The sequence below is a fragment of the Varanus komodoensis genome, unplaced genomic scaffold, assembly GCF_004798865.1.
Source record: "Varanus komodoensis strain SLA01 unplaced genomic scaffold, ASM479886v1 scaffold6_2, whole genome shotgun sequence".
In the NCBI taxonomy this organism is placed as follows: Eukaryota; Metazoa; Chordata; class Lepidosauria; order Squamata; family Varanidae; genus Varanus; species Varanus komodoensis.
Genome location: NW_025336346.1, coordinates 21540618 through 21557407, shown reverse-complemented (window position 1 = coordinate 21557407; position 16790 = coordinate 21540618). Strand labels below are relative to the sequence as shown.

The 16790-nt window shown below is 43.5% G+C and overlaps 1 protein-coding gene across 1 annotated transcript in view; it reads left to right on the top strand.

Moving 5' to 3' along the window:
• The window catches only part of UROC1 (urocanate hydratase 1), a 56743-nt gene that overhangs the window by 23790 nt on the left and 16163 nt on the right, over window positions 1-16790 (top strand). The window contains exons 12-16 of the mRNA XM_044451134.1: window positions 1643-1740; window positions 2139-2211; window positions 3974-4095; window positions 12010-12080; window positions 15410-15508. Coding sequence (XP_044307069.1) covers window positions 1643-1740; window positions 2139-2211; window positions 3974-4095; window positions 12010-12080; window positions 15410-15508 — 463 coding nt within the window. The remainder of the gene's footprint in view (window positions 1-1642; window positions 1741-2138; window positions 2212-3973; window positions 4096-12009; window positions 12081-15409; window positions 15509-16790) is intronic.

The window sequence follows — 16790 nt, the reverse complement described above, 5'->3', positions numbered from 1 at the left end:
TGGCCCAGGAGGCCCCTTCTGACTCGCTCTGTTTCTATGTTTCTATTATCTTGACCTCCCATAAACAGCCATGAATGGTGCAGAATCCATCTGTGGGGTTGGGTGGTGAATGGGAGAGTTTGGACATCAGTCGGTGGAAAGTAAATCCCTGTAGCCAACCACTGTATCGCAGTGACCTTTTATATTTTTCTTGTGTTTTAACTGATGATTACTTTGTATACTGTTTGGATTTTTTAAGCCCCATCCTATGCGTGTTTAGACAGAAAATAAGTTTACAATCCCTAGTATATCCAAACTAACATGATTGCATGGTGAATGATGAAAGTTTTGCTTCCTGCCAAAATATGTATAGGATTACAATATCAACCAGTGTATACACACTTTTTAAATAATTAATTGTGAGAGGAGGAAGGATTCAGTTATGCTTATCTGCATTCCTCTGTAGTTCTTTAAAAATAGGCATCTACCCCTCTTTTAAAATATCCATTTTTAAACACTACATAAAGACCCATTTTTAATCAGTGCAACTCCCCATCAGCTCTACTGTCAGCCTATGTCATAGCTGCATTTTGGGAATAGAAATGGGTTTATGGACTGCCAGCCCTTAAGTGGTCCTGACTATTAGCAGCGATCTTCAGGGGAAGCCACGCTCTGTGTTGTACAGAGATACAGTTGGGAAGAACAAGGGACAGCACCCACTCGGGGGGTTTCCTTCCTTTCAGTGTCTCGTGAAGACTTTTGTATCAGCTAAGCTGTCCCCCTGCTTGATCAACTTGTTAATGATTTTTCCTCCTGCTTTTGTCTTGGTTTTAATTGTCATCCTGCTTAAGATTTTGTTATTGGTTTAATTGCTAATACTTTACTGACTTTTTAATACATTGATTTTGTCCATTGTATTTTGATGCCCCCACTTCCAAGAAGCCACTTTGAAGGTCCTTCTGGAGTGAAAAACACTCTGTGAATCTGTGGCAACAAAACTGTGTGCGGGTCTGTCCATCTATCGGCACCAAACCTTCAAGACGATGCAACTTAGACCCCAGAAACTTGGTGCACATACGAAAGGGAGGCTAGGGGTGTGCTCAGCAGGGCGATTTTGGGGAGGGTTTTAGAACGCATGAAGGGTGTAGTCTTACTGATTGAACCCTCAGTGTTCCCAGCTTGGCAGGCTCATAAGCATCTAGTGCAGAGCAGAGCAGTGTTGGTGGTGCTCTCGACCTGCCCACAGTCCTGCTCTTCCATTCAGCCTGATGGCCACTTTAGGTCACCTGGCTGAGGCACTTCAGAGGGGGAGAGAAGGAAGCTGCAGTGCTGCCAGGATATGAGAGCTCTCTGCTTTTCACCCTTCACGCCCTCTCCTCTGCTGCCCACAGAGAGGCAGCCAGTCCAGTTCTTTCTGTGGTGGTTCTGAAGGGAGGTTGGAGCTTGGATTCTCAGCTCCAGATTCTGGTCTTTGTCCTGACCTTGGATCTGGGAAGCTGAAGTATCCACTGGCCCCCTATATGCTGTCTAGGAGGCCATAAGATCATTCTCTAATTCAAATTAATTAAATGTGTAGTTGAAGTGCTAGCTTATTGTCACTGGTGCCTGTAAATTGTTAGATGATGCCAAGAATGAGTAATGATGCATCTTAAAATGTTTTCAGTCTCAGGAGGCAAGTGGCTGCAATCAACAAACTGGCCGATCATGGAATGTTCTTTTGGGATTATGGAAATGCTTTCCTTCTAGAAGCTCAGCGAGCTGGTGGGTCTTTCATTTTGTGCATGTAAATTAAACAAGTCCAGTATTCAGCTGAGTACAGCTGATGGCATACCTCCTGGACTGGCTGTGAGGAGTCCCTAACTGCATGGACAGTCTCCACCGATATGGAAGGCTTTCATCTCCAGACGGTTGTTTTCCATGAGTGGAGTGATGAACGTGACAACACAGGGGCATGCAGCCAAAATGCTCTCTTCACACATTAAATTTAACCATACTGGGGAGTGCCTGAATAGGCTGTAACTCATTTGCCATTCTGCACGTAGCTTCTGGGAGAAGCGCAATAATTTATTCGTGCTCAGAGCCACTCATCTGAAAGCGCCCTTGAGATCCATGGAATCCCCCCCCCCCATTTAATAGCTTGCATTTACATTCTTTTGAAGGTGCTGATGTCAAGAAGAGAGGAGCCGGCAAAGGAGAATTCCGATACCCTTCCTATGTTCAGCACATTATGGGGTATGTAGAAGAGGATAAAATATGGAACTTCAACCATTTTCCATCTAGAAAGAAGAAAGGAATGTGTCTAACTTTTGGAAGAGGCTTGGGAAAGGAAAGAGGAAGACTCTGAATGAGTTGCCAAGCTTGAGGTCACTTTTTAAAGTCACAGCTGTGCATTCAGTTCCCTTTTATGAATAAATAGACTATACACTGTAAGCTGGATTCTTACATGCTCTGGTCCATAAATCATTTGTGAAGCCTGTCATGTGTGTTATGATCATGGAGCATGGGAATCTATGACAGGAATTTTGAAACAGAGCGAGTCAGAAGGGTTCTCCTGGGCCATCTAGTCTGACCTCCAGCTCTAGCCAGCTCTGCTCATGTAATCCCCAACATGTGGTTGTCCAATCTTTCCTTGAACACCATCACTGATGGGCCCCCACCACCTTCCATAGAAGCCCATTCCATATCCACCCTGAAACCCGGTTCCATGAGCTTTGCCCTCTCGGACTGCATTCCTTCCTCCACTGTGGGGGAGAACAGGTCACAACCCTGCATGTTTCCAGGCATGAAACAAGCAACATAGCAGACAGAAGGTCCATAGGACTGCACCTCTGTTTTTTATTACCTATTTGTTTGGATAATGTTGCCCAGCTCACTCAGCATAGGTAAGAAATGAATGATGATCATCAAGCAATACAAGGGAAAGATTCCTGCACTCCTTTTCTACTTTTCTGGTTGCATACTATTCTACTAAACCAGGAATTTGGAGAATTGCTGTCTAGGATGGCTAAACCCTGAAGATCCAAAGAATATGTCTGTCCCTCAGTGCATATGCGTAGAAGAAGAAAGATCTATGTACATAAATTGGACCTGCCACAAGGGCGGAGTATCTAGGGCTGGGGTGAAAGGCAGAGGTGAATTTGGTACGCACTTGTCTCTTGGGTCACACAGTGCAGAGATGAGCTGTGCTCTAGCAGCCAAGTCTTCCCTTTCCTTCTAACTTCACAGCAGCTGCCAATACCCACCATGCCCTTTCTTCTTCAGGGCAGTGGGGCTAAACGAGGCAGTAGGCATCTAGCTGTACCAGAAGGAGTGGTGCGAAGCCTGGTTCCCCTTCTCTGCCTTGTATTGCTTTTGACCTGTCTGCTGCAGCTGTTCTGTGAGAAACTGAAGTCTGTCAGGTACCCTCTGAAATGGCACAGCGGATGCCTGGAGGTACTCCATTCCCCCCAAGTCCATCCCCCTAGGTCCCCCACTAATGGAATACATGCCCTCAGGACCTCTGATGTGGTTCTAAGGTACCTCAGTGTCCTGTCCCTGCACTTCTCACCTCACTGTCTGTTCAGGGAGGATATGAAGAGGGGCATGATGGGATCCCTTGGCCAGCAGACACAGGAGATGAGTAAACTTGGTTCTTCGGCTCTTGCCTCACTTTGTTCTGTGGCCAAAATCAACGACGAGCTCTTGATGTTGTTGAATCACAAGGTACCCCTCTTCAATTAAACTTCTCTGGTCTTTTCCCAGAGTGTGTTCAGGATCGGTTTTGATCTCACCCTCTGTCTCATACCCACACGCACAGTGGCTTAAGTCCGTGTGTCAGGTCTGATTTAAAATTCTGAAATGAGGGACCCAAGAGCTCTGTGTTTGGATTAGTTTGTTTGAAATATTTGAAATGCTTTCATCTTCAGTTAATGAAAGAAAAGCATTGCTAACTGCCAGGATAAATATGACAAGAATTTAAACTATCCTCTAATCGTTAAACATATTCTTTTCCCAGTGACATTTTTTCTCTGGGATTCGGACCATTTCGCTGGGTTTGTACCTCAGGTAACCCGGAAGACTTGGCAACGACTGACTTTCTAGCCACTGCAGTGCTCCAGGAAGCTGTGCTTCAGGGAGGTAAGGCATCCCATTGTTTAATGTGGAAGGTGAGTGATGGGACATGGGTCACCGCGGGTCATTGTGCCGTGCTGTGTAGATCCCAGGCACCAAATGGTTTTCCTCTTTGGGTCTCCTCAGCTCAGATTCCCCAGACAGGCACGCCTTCAGTGTGGGGAAATTTCATTTAGTCTGCATCATCCCCATCCGGTGTAACAAGTGCATGGATGTCTGTTACACTGCATATGAGGATGGGGAACTGCCATCTCCAACCGCTGTGCCTATTATATTTGGACAAATGCAAGAGGCTCTGAGTAGTAGTTTCAGGTGAAGGCCCGAATGGATGGCGGATTGTTGGGCTTGGAGTAGGACACCTGGGTGCAGGTCTCCCAAGGAGTCTAACCTACTGGATGGGATTATGAGGATAAAATGGAAGGCAATCATGTGTATTAACCAGAGCTCTTTAGGAAAAGGATGGACTGTAAAAACATGATGAATGAAAATACATTATATTGCATTCAGTCAAATCATATTTCTGAATGGGCCTTAAAAAGCAAAGTAATGCCACCATGATTTAAAGCTGAGTTGCAGGTTTATTCCCCACACGACTGAGTCTTTACTACACATATATGGAAAAACACACAGGCAGACAGTGGAAAAGAAACCGGACAGCCATCTGAGTGTCTGGACACCCTAGAATTTGCATGATTTTACATGGGATCTGTCACAAAGCCCATTCCTTTCATTCACGGGAGCGTGTTTTCTCCTCTTGCTACTTTTTAAGAACAGCTTGAACCCAAATGTACTCAGTATAAACTTGATTGATCTTGCTTGCCTCTGCATATCATTATAGTCCATTGTTGCAGAATCAGGAAACCACTTAGTATTCTGTGGAAGTATTTCCCAGGTCAGGTGGCCTGACATGAAACAATGTGGGCAAGTGGTTACAAGTGGATGCCACGTGTAAATTCTAGCAGAACCAGGTTGATGCTTCACTAAATAAAGTGCTTGGCAAGAGGACCTTAGGTGGTACGGATAAGGGTTGGCTTTTCTAGGTCCCAGCTGGCAGGGAGTGGTTGTAGGACTGGGATAACGGCTTCCAGAGTTTGTTGGGAAGGTGGTTAAGTCATTCCACAGCCACTCATCTGAGTATTTCCTCACTGTGTTGCTGTCTGTGCTGGAAGGACCTTCTTAGCAGCCAGGCATCTGTAGTGAGTTCTTTGCCTCTCCTGAGAGCCATCAGGTGTGTGTCTTGGTTATCTGCCTTCCAGGCTCCACTCCTTTAGGTTTGCTTCCTCCACTTTTTCCTCTTCATGTCACCAGTATTCAGTCTTTTATCCTTCAGTTTTTCCCCTCTGAGAATCCTTGAGCCATTTGAAGAGTCATTGTCCCTTAGGTTTTGTTCAACCTGCCCTGACTGTTGCGGGATGCCATTATTGGAGAACCCAAAGGCCTGCACAGGCCCTGGCTACTCCACACAGAATCTGACTCAACACTATGAAATAAAAGTTTACACTGTCTATAGACAGCATACCAAAAAGCACGGAACTGAGAATCCCCTGTACTGACATGGCACCAAAACAAAAACACATAGAACAAAGCAAGGAATCTTACAATTACTCATAATTTTTACAGGGAATCCCCACAAAAAATGTCAGCAAGTCTTAGGTCCACTTGTTCTGTTACTTAATAGGGTTTTGTTAGCATCCAATGGAAAAATCATAAAGATTCATGAGGATCTGTGTCTTGGATATATATTGCTGTGCTATGGGAGCAGTAGGAAGCACCAGAAGTTGATTTTTTAAAAAATTGTGCATCCTATAGCCACCAATATAAGTTCTAATTTTAAGGTAGTTTTGGAATAACTCCATGAAAAAAATTATCCAAATTCATGAATGTATTTAGTTGTTATATCTGACTTTTATCATATTGCAATTGTATGACTGGCTGTGCCTCCTCCACAGTATTCATTTTGTGACTAGCACTCTCGCCTATGGCAGCCATTTTGTGGTGGCAGCCATGACACTTTCACAAAATTTCAGATGTGCCCAAAAGGGTTAGGCAGAGGCTCCCCCATGGCTTCAGACAAGACTTTCCCACCAGTACCAGGAAATGATGGGGATGGAACCTGGGATGTCTTACATGAAACACGTGTGCTTCCTTCTTCAACCCTTCTCCAAAGAGACTATCCTCTTGTCTCCAACTGCATGGCACTTTAGGTCCTTGGATTATTTTTATTTGTGCTATTAGGAAACAGCTCTAAAATGGCACCAGAAATATGAAGGACCATACTAGCGGTCCATGATATCAAACACTGTGACTAGCAGAATGTTCTTATTCTCACAGTGCAGATATTCCCTGAAGGTATGACATCCAACCCTAAGAAAAACTGCCTTGAATTTCCCACCATTTAAGCTGGACCAACGCCCCAAGTAAAGCTAGGGAGATATGCATCTCACACAAAAATGGCCATATGTATATATACAGACAGACACAAACCAACTTAGGCAGATCTGGTGGCAGCTCTCTTTATTGGATTTGCTGTTGTGCTTGGCAGAGCAATGGATAGAGGAATTCAGGGAGAAATGACAGCTGAGCTCCAGTGGGAAGTCGCCTGTTAAAACTATCCTTTCATGGAATTCCTTTTGGCCTCTTTGTTATTGCATGTTCTGCTTGGAGTTTACCTTTGCCAGCCAGAGAATAGTAGTAATAGACTGTGGCCTTAATTCTGAGTAGTGCCAAAGCAGTATGTAGAGAATCAGTTGATGGGATCTCAGAGTTTGGTAGACTGAGAAGGATACAAATGGTTTGCCATGTACCCAGCTTGCCATCCAGTCCCTGTTTATTAGAACACTTCCAGTAGTGGATGGAACGGGCAATTATGGCATGAGTGGCAAAGCTGTGAATATGATGAATGAAACATGTAATGGCCTTCCTGTGGAGCATGGACCCAGTCGATCTATGTTCTCATAAGGTGGGTTTGGGAGTCTGGACTGGCTCCTTGTGTTTCACTTCTCCCACAGAAACCATCCCCATCTCTGCAGTCTAGGGGGGGGGGGTTCTGGCCATACTGAGGTCAGTCTTCTGAGGTCCACTTGGCTGTGGTGCAAGGACTGTCTTCTCAGTGGTGGTGCCCATCCTGTGGGATGACTCCCCACTGAGATCTGGGGGACTCCTAACATGGAGTGCTTCTGTGGACAATGAAGACACATCATCATCATCATCATCATCAGAACATTTCTATAATAACATCTGCCAGGCATTTCCCTGATTGCTAGCACTGTCAGCTCCCCTGGTTATTTTAATGTGATTTCACTGTTGTCATGTTTTACTGTCTTAATTGTTGATTATATTGTACTTGTTCCTGATTTGTAGCTTATAAACTGATATGGGATTAATTTAAATGAAAAGCAGTTTAGAAGTTCTCTGAAATCAATGGATAGGTGCAGAATATAGAGACTTGGGATTCATTGTGGCTCAGTGGTAGAACACCTGCTTTGCATGTGGAAGGTCCCAGTCTTGATGCTGGGCATTTCCAGCTAAGGCTAGGAAAGAATCCTACTTCAGACCTTGGAAAGCCACTGCCAGCCAGTGCTGACCATACTGGGCTAGATAGAGCACAGCTTCTTATGGTTTTTCATTCTTCAGGTCACTTATGGTCACTTTGATCAACCAAAGATCAAAGTGACCATAAAATTGCTGATAAATAGGTGTACTTTGGTGGCTGGTCAGCAGCTGCTTTTGTGATGTGTACATACAGCAAATATAATGATGCAAAGAAATTGGCCAAATGCTAATTTTTAAGATTAGTCTCCTGGATTTTTTCTGAGGAACCTTCATTAAATAGAGGCAAAGAGCATACTCTAAGGGAACATGATGCATCCAACTTTCTCAAGCTGGATGAGAAAGCAGATCTGACTGGTCAGTACCTGATAGGACACTGCATGGAACCCCCATCTGCATTCTTGAGTTAATTCTTAATGTTAATTCTTGATAAGGAAATGCAGAATATACATACATTAAATGAATGACAGAAGAGGTACCAAGACCCATAGATAAGGGCAGGTAAGTTGTGATCCTTTAAATGCCTACAGGTCCCATCAGCCCAAGTCAGCATAGCCAATGGTGAGGCACGATGGGAGTTCTAAGCCTAGAAAACCACTAGTTGCCTGAGTGGTCATGTAGATGGAAGGTTGGCTCAGCCACATTTAGATATTTAACATGTTTTGCTTGTCATTCCATTAAATGCTTGTAGTAGCTTGCAACAAGCTAGAAACATTTTAAAAAATCATTGAAAATACAAAATAATAAACAGAATGAAGAGGCAGAGGCAGCAGGTAAAACATTGCAAGGAATGATATGCCAGGGTGACTAAAACTAATGATCTGGAAGGTCAGATCATACTGCTACTGGCAAAGCAAGGACATCCAAATGCAAAGTTTTAGCACCCTGGCTTTTGGGTTGGTCAGATCATCTGGTCAAGGCTGAGATCTCAGCCCCTTCATTGTGCCCCTGTAGAGAAGATGGACCTATTAGAATGGTCCATCTCTAAAGACTTATGGATACAATAGATTTCCAGTCACTCCTAGGGGGATTCTTTGGCCAGTTCTGCCGGTAATCATGTCAAGTCCCTGGTTACAAAATAGAATTGGGAATTGACTAGGGCCAATTGCTCCTGAGCATCCTCTCCTTCCTACTTCCAAAAGAACTTCCTGGTATACAGAGGAACTCTGATGCATGAAGTGGGAAGGATGATGACTGGAGCGCCAAGGGAGGAAGTCAGGACTCATCTTCAACAAAACGATTCTTAGCCAGCAGCTTAACTCCTACGAAGTGAATTAAAAGAAATAAATAAAGTGAGGGATGAGGCCATCAGAAAGGGGATAAGAGAAGTTCCACTGTCTAGGCCTGGCCACATGGAAAACCTTCTTCTTTCCAAACAAATATAACGCAGATGCTCCTGAAACATGAAGGAGAGTCTCTGAAGGGTCTGACAGGTTTACTCATCTATGAGGACAGTTTACAATGTCTGGGATCATTCAGTCTAGGAAAAAACAACGAATAAGGGGAGACATGGTAGAGGTTAAAAAATATGCATGGCCTGGAGAGAGTGGATAGAGAGACATTTTCTCTCCCTCTCTCACAGTAGTACATTCTGGAGTCGGGTGGGAGTTTCAGGGCAGGGAAAAAAAAAAAAAAAGGAAATACGGGGTTTTTTTTTACACAGTCAATAGTTAAACTTCACTGTCACAAGATATAATGATGGTCACCAATCTAGATGGCTTTAATAAATCCGATTGGACAAATTCATGCAGAATGAGGCTATCAGTGGCTGCTACGGATGGCTCTATGCTACTTAGAAACATAGAAACAGAGCGAGTCAGAAGGGGTCTCCCGGGGCATCTAGTCTGACCCCCAGCTCCAGCCAGCTCCGCTCACAACATGCCCACCATGTGCATGTCCAGCCTATCCTTCCAGTATCAGAGGCAGTATGCCTGTGTGCACCAATAGCTGGAGACCATGGGTGGAAAGGTGCAGTCGCCTCTGGGTTTGAACAGAATCCTGGACTAGAGGATTCTTGCACTGATGCACCATGGATCTTTTAGGTTCTTAAAATGATCGTGGTGATTGGGTGGGCTGATATGGGAGAAGGTCTTGTAGGTGTCCTAGTTCCAAGCCATATAAGATTTAAAAGTCATGAACCACATTCAGTGCCTGAAGCATCAGCTGTTGAATGGCATGTGCAACAGGCCCAGCACAGGCAGAACCCTTAACTCAACTCGCATTCTCGTAAAAGCCGTGCTTTTCAAGGAAATCAGCTTCTCACATTCAGCTGCGAAACTTCACCTGTTGAATAACAATAATTTGAAGTACACAATCATTTACCCGCAAATCAGGCCTCAGAGTTTGCTACCTTTGAAGCTGCCCCTACAGGCAGAGGGAGACCACCTCATCAAGTGGCAGGTACTGAAGGGTGGAGAACGACAAGATGTTGGAGGAGAGAGCTGTGCACACCTCGCAGCCTTCCTTGTGCCCCTTAGCAAGCCTGCTGCCCGTAAGTGTACTTCAGGTTGCAGAATCAGTGCCCTCAGGGAGTTTCTGATATTTTTAAAATTGTAAATACAATTGGAGTGAAAATAGTGAAAGAAAAATGGCAGTTCACAACATTAGTAGAAATTCAATACATGAATTATAATGCATATGCATCATATTAATGCAATATATCTTCAGTATATGTATGACTATAAGCAACTCATGTACCTAAACATCTAACTGAGATCGACAAGCATAGGATACATGTTCCAATGCAGAAAAAGTAGTAAGAGCTTCAGACTGCTGAATGTTAGGTGGTACTTGTCCCAGCTGACACTCCATATTATGAACCTGAAAAAAGGCTACATAACCTAAAGTAGAAAGAAAGATTATTAAGTACGAGATCAGATAAGAGCCTGTGAATTAATCTCCATGATCTCAGAAGCCTCTGGCTGGCACTGCTAGTAATCAGTCCTCACAACTGGTAAAGGTTAATGGAGAGCCATGGCATCTTCACTCTGGTTGGTCTATTTGCTGTGACATTCATGTTCCAGGATGCCAATGTGCTGCTTGTGCTGCTGAAAAGAGAGAGAGTAGGAGAACAGCAGTAGCTGCAGTCGGCGAGTCCGAGCTGTAACCAAACAAGGCTCTGTACTGCAAAATTCACAGGATATGAGTAGTTGTGTCTTAGCATATATCCAGCCTTAAACTGAATCACTTTTATTGAGTGTTGCACCATGCACACATACATACACACATTACCTTGCTCTTCCTCTCTCAAAGTGTGTATTTCTGGGCAAATAGTGCTCCATCTTCTTAAAGCTACCCTTTTAAAGTGATACTTGGTAGCTCTGGAAGAATGGGAAAATGTGCTGAATATTGATGGCTTCTTGAGACCAGGCTGCAGTGGGAGTGAAAAGGTATTTACTAGTCTTAAGTGAGGAATGTGCCTCCTGTTCTGAGTGTATTTGGAGAGACTTGGACAGTGTAAAAATAAATTAGGACATAAACAATCACTCTCAAGGATAGGGAGTAAACTTCTGTGTTGACACAAATAATGTGGATGAGGTCACAACGTACCTTTAGTATCTCCTAATTCCTAAATATGGACCAGCAAATAGCAGAGGCAACAAGTCAAGTTACATGGGAACCTTTCGAGGGTGAAGTAGCAACTTTTAGAAAAACTTGAACAGGAAGATTTGCAAAGTCAAGTTAATGAAAAGGAAAATATTGCACCTCGGCAGAACAACTGAACTGTAATCCTAGGAAACATGGGAAGGGGTGACATCTCATTCCTTAGACTTTTCCATTCAAGAGTTTTCCTCCCTGGGTAATAAAAAAAAAAACCATTTGAAAGACCAGAGTGTCCCTTATTACATTTTTCCTGGTGCATTTCACAAAATCCCATTAAATCTTTTTTTGTCTGCCTCAGATCTGCTAATATGCTTGCATAGGATATTACCTCATGCAATTTGTAGTGCACTATACTTCTCTTAAGGCAAAAGATGTTTTGGTAGTTATTCTTAAAAAGGCTGGCATGTTCATCCCCAGTGTATTATTTAATCTTGGAGTCAACCATAACTCATGAGAAAGATCAAGTTGGGGCAGGCCTGGCATTCCTGAGTATTGGCTGGAACATTTCTTTTACATTTCTTTTTAGCAGCATATTATATGTGCTCATGAACATGCCGTTGCTTTCTTTGTCTGTACACCTTGCGTGTTTATGGGTTAAACCTAGTAATGCATAAATTGATCACATCTATTCCCTTCATCCACACCTATACGTCATGTAATGCTTGTGCTGCATGCCCTTTCCCCTTCCGTCAGTATCCAAGACTTGGGCTTGAATGTCCTAATTTTATTGGCTATTTTGTTGTTTCTCTCTCCTCGCCCTGTGCCTAGTGAACACATCTGTGAAGCAGCAATACTCCGACAACATCCGTTGGATTCAGGAAGCCAGAAGGCACAATTTGGTAGGTGAGCCCAGCAAGCCGAAGCAACGACTGTACAATTTCAAAACCATTGTTTTATAGGCTGTAGACTCCAAATGGAAGTTTGGGCCTGAGAGAAATCTTCTCTACCTCGTTTTCTTTATCCTAAAGTTGGCGGTGCCAGCAGTGATCTGAGAACTATTTCCTTACTGCCACACTCTCCCGCGTGTTCACAACACAACAGCCAACACACATCCGTTGCATACTGCTGGTGTCACCTAATCTTGACTTTCTTAAAGAAATGCGTGAAACACTACAGAAATCTGTAAAACCGCTTGAGGCAGGGACTGTGGCTAATTATTTGATCCTTTGCTGTGTGTCACCCTGTCACCATGTGTGCAGACCTGCCTGATACATGGGCTGACTGTCCTTGCCGTTTTCCCCTCCACCAAGCAAATTAGCAGCTGGTGGGAGGTCTCTGTATGGACTCAATGCCAGAGTGGAAAGAAAAACGTGGGGGGGGGGGGACGGTTGTACACATTCATTATGGTAATGAATGTGGTAAATGACAACTGTAAATATTGTATGATCCTGCCTCAAGGTGCTAAGTGCATTTACATGCATTGTACGCATCGCCACTTTCAGAAAAGATGCTTTGAAAGGAGTTAGGTGACAGCAGAGAAGTGATAGCTATATGATGTTAGTAGGATGGCCACTTAAAGAGGATGTACATCACCAAAGAAAAAGACAAGTCAGTGCATATTTGCATAACATTTGAATATGTATACATACAGAGGCAGTTTTAGAAATACTGACTATAATTTGAATAGAGATATAATACAATTCCTCATAGTGGGGTATAGTTTGACCAGGTGACCTGTGTGCCTACTCGGTCAGCCGTCCACATGGTCACTCGTGACGGGAAACTTCAAGGCTGCTGCTGTTCCCCTTTCCTATAGTTCTTTACCATTCATGTGGACTTGAACTGCAAATGGAGGACATCTTCGAGCAGGGACCTTCCATACAGAACTGTCTTAAATTGGGTCTTAAATTGCTTCTCTGCCCACTTAAAGGAACACCCAACTCTTCCTGCAGGCTCCCACAAGATACCTCACCCTGCTCCCAAGAATGCCCCAGTGAGCAGATTTGGGAGTGGGGATACAGCAGTCTGGGAACCATGGGGGGAAACCCATTCTGTGCACACGCATTCTGCTTTGTTCACTGAAGGATGGCTGAGATCCAGCCCATATCTGTGCTATTTCTAAAGTGAGCATTTGGAGTATTTATACTATTGTGAATCTGTGCAATTGAAAACTGCCGATTTAAAATAACTGAGAGTCATTTGGTGCGGAGGATTTTTTAAAATTAATATTTTGAGTGTTCAAAGAGACAGAAAATTGAGCAGGAGCCCCACCCCCCTTCATCTGACTTACAAAATCCTAGGAATGTACTTCTGGAACAATGGGAGGTTCTGGAGCAGTACAGGCATCCATTCTGTGTGTGATTGCAGTCCTAGGAGGTCAGCAAATGAGTGTTCCTTTAACGCTGTACCGTAGTTCCAGCCAAAGCCAGCTCTGCAGCTTGGCTTGGGAATGAGTGCCATCCACCCAATTTTCATGGTATTGCCCTTTAAGATCCAAAGATCAGTCTAAGGAGTGGAGGAGTGGAGATTTTTTTCAGTCATTACTTCCTCTTCAATTTCTCTTCCTCCCTAACTGTGAAAAATTGTGTGATTTTTGATTGACCTCTCTTAGCTCCCCAACCTTCTGGTGGGTTGCTCTCAAAATTGTGTAAAACACCAAAAATCTTAATATGAGCAAAACTGTTTTTCACAGGTGGTTCACCAAACAGTGTGGAGTTTAAAAAGTCCCCTTTCCTTTACAAAGTGCTGTTAATCCTCCTATTTTCACCACTCCTCTGTGGCAATGATAACAAAATGCTACAACTTCCAGCCACAGGAGAACTGAGTGAAAAGGTAAAAATTAAAAGGTAATTTAATTTAAATTAAGTTTACTCAGTTTTCACTCAGTTTAATTTAAACTGAGTGAAAAGGTAAAAATTACCTTTTCACGGAAGTTAAAAAAAAAGTCTGAAAACTCTGATAAAATAGAGATTAAAATTCATAGTTACAGAACTATTTGGCAAGCTGCCATTCATTCATGTTGTGTTCTCTGATGCCATTTCCCCCTCCCAGTTGCAGTGAGAAAGGAGGACAATCTTGCTGACCCCACAACAACCCAACTTCATTCCACCTACAGGCACCAACATTCCTCCAAGGAAATTATGGGCTCCAGCATGGGAGTTGGCTGGATGCTTCAGTGGTCACCACATGCCGAATTCACCTACTTCTGCCTGGCTCACCTTGGCTGTCCTGGGCTGCCTGATGCACATTAGACTGCAAGTGCAGCTCTTTGGCTGAAAAGCCCTTTGTATGTGGAAAACTAAATGCCAGGAAAAAGAGTGGGTTGGAAGCCTTGGCCCTACCTCCAGCCTTCTGTGTCTGTGGGATGTTTTGCAAGGAGCAGCATTGGTGCCCCCATCCACAGTTTGCTGTATTACAGTCCAGCTCCTTCAGCACGATGTGGGCCGTAGTTGTTGCCCAAGTTGAATTGGGTCATGTGCCCTTTTGTTACCACAGACACAGGTTTGGGAAATTTCCAACCAAACTGGGATTCCAGGATGGTTTCTGCTGGTTGTGGTTCAGGCTGTAGCTGTAGCCACAAACTACAGTGATCTTGGGCCTGCACAATATATCCTGGCCTACCCTGCTGCTGATTATCATACATACAGATCCAAAATAGGGGAACCTTTTCTTTTTTCAGTGAAAACTTGTTTATAAGGTTTTCTTATAAGTTTGTAAGGTTTTCTTATATTAGTTCTTTGTGGACATACCACCTGAATCCTTAATTTGAAGGAATTCTTTATTAGTGAACTGTTCAAATACAGAACTCCATTTGAATTTGTCTTGGTTGCAATAAATTTCATTCATATTAATCCCTTGAATAAATGAATTTTAATATTGGGGGTGTTTAAACATTAAACATTCCAGGGCTCAGCCATGCAATGTCTGCTAAGAATTCTCTTGAAATAAACTGTATGTGCATGTACAAATATATAAATATCTGGAATAATTAAGTTAGCCTGTGCTTCTTATCTGACAATAAGGAAACAGCTGATATTAGACTGTGGGTCTAAAGCAATAGTTGTTGATTTATCAGCTATAGCAGCTCAATAGAAACTCAATTAATCCTTAGCCGTGGAAAGTAGATATTTGTGAATTTACTATCTTTGCTTTTTCCATTACAGAGTTGTCTCTAGCCCACATCTAGATCATGGAGATAAGCAATTACCAAATTATTTCTGTTTTGCAGGTGGTAGGATCCCAAGCCAGAATTTTGTATTCAGATCAGAAAGGCCGAATAGCAATTGCAGTGGCAATTAACCAAGCCATCGCTGAGGGAAGAATTAAGGTACTTTTTACCCAATGTAATTTGCATACTTTGCCCTGACATGCAAGACTGGTCTTCAGTGGAAGATGAACTGTCTAGCAAAAAGTGTTGACACCACATTGACAGGATCGGAGGAGATGCTGAGACATTATTTCTTTGGTAGACATTTTATTTCTTATTAAAACACAAAGCAGCTGAAATCAATGCTTTTTCCACAGAGTAACAAGGAATAAGAGTTTGAAATTAGTTTAGCTTTAAAACTAGCCACATGTTCTGCAAATATGACTTAAAACATGTCTAGACCATTTTTTAAAAATCCCATTAGGAATCATCCACAGTATGACTTTTCCAGAATATTTTTTCATGGACCCATTTCCTACTTCTTTCAGTATCAGTACAGAGAATCAGTGATTTGGTGCAGAGATTTATCACAAAGAAGGGCAGGTCAAGGCATACACTGGGAAACCACCAGGAGCACCCATGTTTGGGGTTCCATGTATGAACTAGGGGCAGTATCCGGTGCTGGCAATCCACTAATGCTTCCTGGGTCACAGGCTGAGGAACAAGTCAGCAGAAACCCCTTCCATAAGCCCTCTGACTAGTTCTCTTCCAGATATACTATGGGTCCGTCCATGTCCCCCTCCCCCTCCGTTTCCCATTGCTGTAGGAAATGCTACTTTCTGATTGCACTGTGGTCATTCCTGCCAGCACAACAACAAGAATGGATGTTGCTCTGTAGCTACAGTCTGGAATAGTCTAGAGAGATGATGGGAGTCTGTGTGGGTTGGAGGCCTCGGCACCCTCATCAGAGACAGAAGGAAACGGGAGCAACATCATGGTAGGCAGTCTGAAGGATCTGGCTTGGCCGGGCTTGGTGTATATACTAGGAGTGTGGTCGCCTTCTGTCTTCAGCAGGGCAAATGACCTCTGGCTTTTGCATGCACAGCTTCAGGCTCCAGCTTTGCCAGCCTGTAGCATAGTGCCAGAGTTCTAGCTGAAGCTCCACTGAAAGTCTCAGCGATCCTGAGGCAGAAACCAGACATGGCCTTCCACAGCCCCAGCCGGGCCATGACACCTCGAGACCTTTCCAAACAAACAAGCACACTTCACATATACATCAGAGCACATGCATTCATCTGCCTGAGAAGTGGCAAAAAGTAACACGTGGCTGAGAAAAGTAATGTTAGCAGTGACGGGGGGTCAGCAACAGGTCAAAACATTCACGTGCTGGAAGGAATACTGTGTAGTACACTGTATGTTATTTCTTTGAATTCCCCAAGATGAATTATCCTAACATGGTATA